At 38.4% G+C, this 8,239-nt stretch overlaps 1 protein-coding gene across 4 annotated transcripts in view; it reads right to left on the bottom strand.

The window, feature by feature from the left end:
• Nucleotides 1–7,659, bottom strand: part of LOC138013099 (RNA-binding protein 45-like) — a 9,878-nt gene extending 2,219 nt beyond the window's left edge. For 2 of the 4 annotated variants that reach the window (XR_011125174.1, XR_011125172.1), the window contains exons 1-3: nucleotides 7,358–7,659; nucleotides 3,790–5,039; nucleotides 2,201–2,239 (exon numbers count right to left, since the gene is read on the bottom strand). Coding sequence is in view for 1 of the 4 variants with exons in the window: in XM_068860064.1 (XP_068716165.1) it covers nucleotides 3,855–5,039; nucleotides 7,358–7,654 (1,482 nt within the window). In the remaining 3 variants the exon portion in view is untranslated. Of the gene's footprint in view, nucleotides 1–2,200; nucleotides 2,240–2,288; nucleotides 5,040–7,357 lie in introns of those variants that run through there. The other 2 variants (XR_011125173.1, XM_068860064.1) reach the window with 2 other exon arrangements.
• Nucleotides 7,660–8,239: the final 580 nt, after the last annotated feature.

Below are 8,239 nucleotides of genomic sequence, written 5' to 3'. Positions count from 1 at the left end.
CAATATTCACATATGGCTACGAGGAAGAAATCGATGCTTCAGTAGAAGAGTTGTTGATCCTGGAGTTTTTAATAAAACAATTATGGTACTCGGGCTTGCTGGATATAAAATGATCATAACCAACTCGGCGCTATGCGCCTCATTAGTTATCTATCACTTCATATCCAGCGCGCCCTCGTAGGATAATTTTTAAATTTCCTTTTGTTTATAAATCTCCCCTGAAACTTGCGAGACAAAGAAAAAAGATTTGACAATAAAGCCTCGTAGCCATGCCTGAATATTGACATATCGAACTCGGCCTATTACTCCCATATAAGGTGTACCTTCCGCCATGTCGTGAGGTCATTGCGTACAAGCAATACCTTCATGGCAGCAACTCGAAAACGTCGGAAATGAAAATTGAAAAAAGAAAAAAAAAGAAAAGACCAGCGACTAAGAGCAAATTCTAGGTATTGTTTTACCATAATTCCTTAATATCAGTTCACAACACATCGTCCATAGCAATTGTTTTTCTGAAGTTTTTCTCCCCCTCGTGTTTAGATGAGGCTATTTAAACACGGAAAAAGTCCTCTATTGCTTAAGCAGTAATCAAAGATTAAGCCGCTGTTACACGTTGAAACTTTTAGCTGAAACTTGTGTGCAACGGCGTTGCGAAACATGTTTCAGCAGGCGTTGCACCGTGTAACATGGTCGGTTTCGTGAAACTTTTTGAACTTCCGTTGCGAGACAAGTTTCACGAAAAGTAGAACCGCTTTCTTCTTCTGCAACAGTCGAAACGATCGCAGTGGTGACAAAAACAATAGTTTCACCGTGTAACACCACTTTGTGAAACTGGTCTGCCTCGCTCTTGTCACGCTACGCTGCGTAAGCCAATCAGAAACCCGCTAAGGCCATGTAAACAACATTTCGAGACCAGTTTCAACGTTTCCGAACGATTTTCCACCTTTATTCCTGTTTTGTCATCGACGAGTGGTCAATTTTGAGGAGAATCGTTTTGTACCCTTTTCTAGTATTTGTTCGGTAATGAAGGTATCACACTATAAGTATTTTGACAGTCATCTTGTTGCTAATATTTTTATTAAAAACAATTATGGAGCACGTGTTATATAACAACTATTCACTGAAGTGGAGGTGGCTAGTCACCGACACGGGGGTCAATAGTTGTTTTAGTGCATGTATATACATAAACGGTGAGATAATATACATTGTAGCACAAAAAAATGATTTAAGGACGGTGCCTTCCAATTCAAAGGTATTTTTGTGCGGTTTACTGACTATGCGCGAAAAGCAGATCTTAACAAGTGTTTTTGAAATCAAAAAAAAAAAAAATTGGGGGTAACCACGCATTTTTCGAAGATAATTAATCAGCAATATTTGTAAAAAGCTTTAAAATACAAAACAATGTGTGGCGTTCTTTCAAATTCAAGCTTAATTATCTCTGAAAACTGCGTGGTTACCCCCAATTTTCTTTTTGGATACCAAGAGCACTTGCTGAGTTCTGCTTTCTCCGCATAGTTTTGAACCGAGCAAAAATATCCCTGTATTAATAAGCACCGCCGATAGGAAGTCCAAATATCTCGAGATGCGCAATAACAATAGTAGGCACCGTCCTTAACTCATTATTTCACCAACGATTACAGTACAGCGTATTTTCGGCGCAAATCCCGCGCGAGTTGCTTAGAGGTGAATAGCAACGGATATCCGGAGTTTGAGCCAATCAAAGCGCGCGTTCAACGCATCCACTGTTTTAGTATGCTGTATACTAAAATGCAACAACAGTTTTGTGAGACATCAGTAGCTTTTCTTGCTGGATAGCCAAACAGCGTGACTCCCAAGCGTGCACGGGTATTGCCGGACGGTCACACATCCAGGTATTAACCCCGTCCAACAGGACTTGATTTCCCTTGGGCAAGCCCTAACACTATCACATGAGATCGAGATCATTTGTGCCAGAACAAGATAGTGTCCAAACGCTGAAATCGTTTGGCATCACGATCAATACCCGAGGGTCATCCCGTGGGACTGACACGATTAAAATGCGTTCTCCTTTGTCGCTCGCAATAAGTAATCACATGCCTTTTTTCAGACTACGAAATGTTGAATTTTGTTGGTCTTTGAAAAAAACTACTAGTGCTTATTTATTCCAAATTGCACTTGAAATCATGCGATTACCCATACAAAACATTTTGCTCCTGCCTACCTTTCATTCCTCCGTGTCTTTTTGAGCACACGTCTGCAACTTGACCAAGAAGACACAAAAAATAACAATATAAATTGTAAATCGTCCATCTCAGTAAAAAGGCAATTTTTAATTTTCCGCCAAACAGGATAATAATCAATCAAAACGGAAATCTTTCTTTTTCAGTTTTAGGAACCAATCTCGTTACACTTGACATTATTGCACTCTTGCTACAAAGGATCTTTGAAAAGCTACAATGTACAATGCATACGGTAACATAAAGTGTTAAGTCTGCAAAAATCAATGGCTAACAATATTTATAATGGTCCTGCTATTTAAAGTAAATACAAACAATAAATCAAACATTTATAAAATGTTCGTTGTACATTTACCTTTTAGGACAGTGGTTTAAAATGTTTGTACCTTTTACGTCAGATCAAGGACACATTAAAACTTGTGTAGTTTTACATGCTTTTTGTAGTTTGGAAGCTCGTTTTTAAGGACATTTCGAAGAATAAGGATTTTATCTCTTTCACTGATCAAAAGTCATTCTTTGTAAAATCGAGGTTTTACTATGCTTCAAGTCCACACAGAATCACAATCGTTTGGTTTGATATTTCAACTTTTTGTTTCAAAACAGACCCGTAATTCGCCTTTTAAAATAACAGAAAAGCGACAGCAATCAATGGTAACATAGCTGACTTTTTAGACATGGAAAGACAAAATTTCATGAATACCTAAGAAGACAACTTCTGGCTGATTCAAACCAAGTAACCGAAAGTGTAATACATTATAAGAAAGCTTGACAATGAAGGAATGGTCAAAATCCCACCAATCTAAAAGGGTCAAATCTACATCAAACCCTCTATGCTACCGGTTAAAAGAACCTGTCATTGTAACAACAATAATGATGCAAATTATTATCTTGTAACACCAATTATTTATGTACACCTACAAACAAGTTCAAGTAAATGCTTGTAAGAGGAGATCGTTTAAAATTAGGCGCAACACTAAAAAAAAAAAACTGCTATTAGTGGCACCGAAATCCCATTAAAAAGTCTCAAGATTATTCTATGAACTACGGCAAATTGTCTGAACAAATCCAAATGGTCAATCCTGAAAGTCTTGTATCTGCCATTCACACAAGTGAAGTCTTGAAGTTCTGTACCTATTCTAATCCATGTCAAAAGTTTTTGTTCCCATCCAATTTTCAGTCCACATGTACTGTATCATCTGTGATGTCCAGTCCACAAGTCTTGTACCTTGAATGATGTGCAGTCCGTAAGTCCTGTATCTTCCGTGTTGTCCAGTCAATAAGTCCAACATTATAATCCTGACATCCAAAGTTTTCAGTTCTGTTATTTTAACCTGATGTTTCGTGCATGGGGATGCCATATTTTACGATGTGCAGTAAGGCAGTCCATGTTCTGTTGACAAGTCCCATAATATTTCATCTGTCGTCAGGCATAACATGTCCAGAGTTCAAAATAAGTGCTTTAGGAGTCTCTGTAAATGTGCTTGGTGCTAACAGTTAAGTCGGTTCCAACATGACAAACACCACTTAAATCGACCAGTATACCAAGAACATGGAGTAAAACATTTTACTGTACCTTCATAGTTATAAAACATCAAAATGTGCTAGAGGTCCCAGAAGAGTCATCCAGGGCAGTTTCATTCAAGTACGTGGCCTTTTCCTAGATGCCTCTGACTTTGGTGGATCAGCATGCATCACTTTCAACTTCATTCCAAGCACTTCATGTCCATGTAGACCTTCAATAGCTGCATCGGCAGATTCCTTGCTTGCAAACTTAGCATAGCCAAAGTTCCGCTCCTTCATCATCCACACGTCAATCAAGTTTCCAAACCTGCTGAAGACATCTTTGAGTGCATTCTCAGGAGGTGGAGCTGGCTGGCAAACTATGAACAGCCTTGATGCCACTTCAGAGTTCATGTCTGCTAAAGGCGCTGGGGCCGGGAGAGCTGCTGTAGTGTAAACAGCACCTGGGTCAGCAGCATATGGATTCCCTGTAAGCGATGACTTGGAGCCATAAGACTGTACCTGGAAAGCAGCATCATTTCCCTGCCCAAGGCCATTATTTCGTGCCCCTGGGGGATCTTCGGCATACTTCACCACAAGTTTTGAGCCCGGGGGGTATTCAAATCCATTCAGCTTCTCCTTAGCATAGATTGCAGATCCTACAGAGTTGTATGTAACATAAGCAAACCCCTTAGATTCTCCAGTATTGAAATTTCGCTTTAAATCGCATATCTGCATTCCTGGGATGATGTCGAACAAGCGAGACAACTGCTCTGCTGTAATCAATGGTGACACTTTGACAAATAAACGGGTTGGAGTGTGTGATGTTGTTATTGATTCTGCAACAGCAGCTGCAGGGTTTTGTCCACCGTAGTAATCTACAACCCCAGGAATAGAAGACTGGGAATTCATGCTCACATTCACTGGTGGAGCCAACGCTGAAGAAGAAAAACTATTTGTCTCTAAAAATGGGTTATGTGGTATCAATGTGGAGTGCAAAGCTGCTGCAGCAGCTGCTGCATTTCGAGCAATCTTTGCTGATTTGGGTTCAGCCCAAACAGCTTTGAGTGCCTTATCACAGTTCTCAAGTGCAACGGCTGCAGATGAAGACTTGCGGAACTTCACATAACCGTAACCCTTGTTTTCGTGAGTGGCATGGTCTCTTACGATCTGCACATACTCTATTTCACCAAAATCTTGAAATTTCTGCCGCAACCTGTCCTCTGAATAATCCTTGGGGCAGATCACAAATAGGCGTGTTAGGGCTGTTTCATCCTGAAAATCAGTCTTTGAACCAGAAAACTTCGACTGGGCAATCATCACCTACACAAAGAGGAACGTATTTAGTAGGTAAGCAAGGGACATGGAGTCAGTTGAGAAAACAGAAGATAATGAACAATAATGCGACCAAAATAATGATAGATTGGGAAATACTAGTATTAATTTTACTGTATGTCATGTGGCTGAAGCCCAATGGTCATGCTTTAAATGCACAGAGTATTTGGTGTTACTGTATCTTATCCCTCAGATTGTATGCATGCTATGATTGGCTAATTTAGCCAGCTCTATTCTACAAGTTTTTAATCTTGTTTATGAGAAATAAACTTGTGAACCAGTTTGAATCTTGGAAGCAACTACATGTATTTCAAAAAGCCGCCAATAATGTTTATTCGTTTTTCACATTTTAACACATGTAAATCATTTGCGGCAATTGCACATGTACGTCTTGACTTCAACTACTTTCCTTTCCCAGGCACCCAAGGTAATCAGGCACATGGGAAAGGTCTTACAAGTACTATTTAGCCTTGTTTTCTTGGTTTGTACTGTAAGTTAAGGATCCTTGTTTTTCTGTTGATTTATCCATATTTAATTAAACCAAGTGATAAAAACTTGGACCAGAGCTAATGATAAAGACCCTGAACTCAGTTAGAACAAGGTATGTACATGTATTATGTCACTTAGAAACAGTAACAAACCCAAGGTTACACACAGAGTTTTGATTTTAAAGCATTGATACCATCACATATTAAAATCCTTTCCTCCTAAAAACAAACACATTTCCATGAATTTCCAAATCCAGAAACAGCTACATGTAATGCTATTTTCACATCTTTATCTAGAATATTGCTGCAGTGTTCCTGCAGTAAAAGTTACAGTCCACAATTCCGAAACAGAAACATGCAACTATTCCTTCTAAAATAATAAACTCTGTTCCTAACACAGGTAACATCTACAAGAGAAATGTAGGCAAAGCTTTCTATGACTAGTACTGGGCCAGATAATTCATAACAAATCCTTGCCAATAAGCACTTTTTGTAAGCATGAGAAGATGGAGAAAAAATTAAACGTGAATTGTATAATACCAAATTTTGTGAGAGTTTAGATGGTGGAAGAAGAAAATTATGTGATCATCAATTCAAACGAACATTAGAATTATTGTAATAAAAACTTGGTTTAAAATGCAAAGAATAAGTGGCCGAGGGTTACATGTACATTTCCAATTTAACAAAATGCATCAAGGGGCTTTGGTGATAATTATTTCAAACCTATGTTTGCCTGATGAATATAGAGTTCCCATGACTTACACATTAAAAAGATCTTAAAGATTGTAGATAAATTATAGAGATAAGATAACACTTGACCAAAGATATGCCATTAGCAATACATTTGTAGTTTCGCCAAAATATGACGATAGGCTAAGGTAGCTAATGAAAAATTAATCATTTTGAAAGGGGCCTCCATTTTTGAAATTTAATTCCATTAGGGGTTCAATACACTGAACAAACACTTTAATTGAAGAACAAGCAACATCTCATCAATTTTTAAAACCCCTCTTCGATAAGCGTAACAAAAAAGCTTTCAAAAATCCATAGGGGTACAATATGTGGAAGCCAAAATAAATGTTAAAATAAAAGGCAAAAGTAAAGTTCTAATTTTAGTTTTCTTATTTTAGGCTTTTCCTCACCATAAAACTTTGATAACAACGTATAGCTTTGATGCAAAAGCTCTCCTTTCCACTCACTACATACATGTAATAAAGGTAATAAGAGTGTGAAAAATTTATAGCCAGGGAAGATATATCCAAATTATTTTTCAACGAAGATGCAAGCAAGTTTATTTGCATTGTATGAAAAAAAGTTGTTGGAATACACATCCAAACGTAATTGGTGAAATAAATAATTTGATATTTTCGTTTACTGATGGACTATTGAAAGCGCACATTTGTAACACGGTTTTCCCCAGGTCTATAGAAGAAAAGTGTTTTAAAGACTTCGGGTGAAAGTGGTCATCTGACATAAATAATTCACTACTTGAGAGCTCTCGTTCTAAGACAAAGCGCGTTCATAAATTTGTGTCTATCCTCTAATCTGTCAACAACCTTTTTCCAGTTTTTTCTCAAAACTCTCAGAAGGCACTAGATACAATAAACTACTATAAACTGTCAAAAGTATTTTTCCTAATTCATAGAGCACTCAGATCTCACTAGAGTTCATCTCGGAAGTGAGGGATCACGAAAGAGCACATGGCGTAAAATTTGCAAATTAGTGAGTTGACAAATTCAAAGAAATGCAAACGTAACCTCAAAATTTGAACACAACGCTAAACAATACACGTAGCTATAGATTAAACTTTGGGCTCACCTTAATAGGTTTGGGGTCTTCTCCTATTACTTTGCCATCCATTTCTTCGCAAGCTCTCGCAGCCGAAGACGCTTTCGAAAACTTGATGTAGCAGACCCCACGATTTTCCTTCGTCAGTTTGTCTTTGACGACCCAGACATCCTCGATGAAGCCGATATGTTCAAATGCAAGCTTCATGTCATCCGATGTGTGTTTTTTACTACAGACTATAAAAATTCGAGAGAACGGAGGGTTATCGACGTCAACACGGCCTGAAACGGATCCCGCGTCCATGGCTTGCTGGTGATTCGTGGCCATCTTGAATCATATTAATTTGAAGGCAGCTTAGTGACGCGAAGTGCCTCGTGGGAAATGAACAGACTACCCCAATCCCGTGGGAGACCTGTGGCAGGCACTCGACCCCGTTTCTTTCTTTCTCTCTCTTTCTTTCTTACAATTTTTTTTGTTCTTCTTCCAGGGCCGTGCTTTGCCCCCACTTTTCCCTCCGAAAACTAAAATAGAATTTCATCTTCCAGAAGTTGAAACAATCAAGATGTCAATAATTCCGGAGAAAATCATTCCTGATAAATTTTCATTACAGTACGCACTGTTTCCCAGTCTTTTATTCGGTGATGCAAAACTACTGAAAAAACAGCTAAAAAATTACAGCAAACTAGAAATATGACGAAAATATAAAAATGTATCAAATCGTCTTGACATCCAGACGACTCACTCACTTCTTCAGAGGGCCACAAGTTCATCAGTAATGTTAGTTACTGCCACGTGTTACCCTCATAAAATAAAGTCTCTCTCTCAACATAATCTAAAGTCAGGAATGTCCTCTCAAAGATCCCGACACTTAAAGCAGAAGTCGTTCTTATCCTGGGTAAGGCCTAAGGATAA

The sequence above is a fragment of the Montipora foliosa genome, chromosome 8, assembly GCF_036669935.1.
Source record: "Montipora foliosa isolate CH-2021 chromosome 8, ASM3666993v2, whole genome shotgun sequence".
NCBI classification, from domain to species: Eukaryota; Metazoa; Cnidaria; class Anthozoa; order Scleractinia; family Acroporidae; genus Montipora; species Montipora foliosa.
This window is presented reverse-complemented; position numbering and strand designations above follow the sequence as displayed.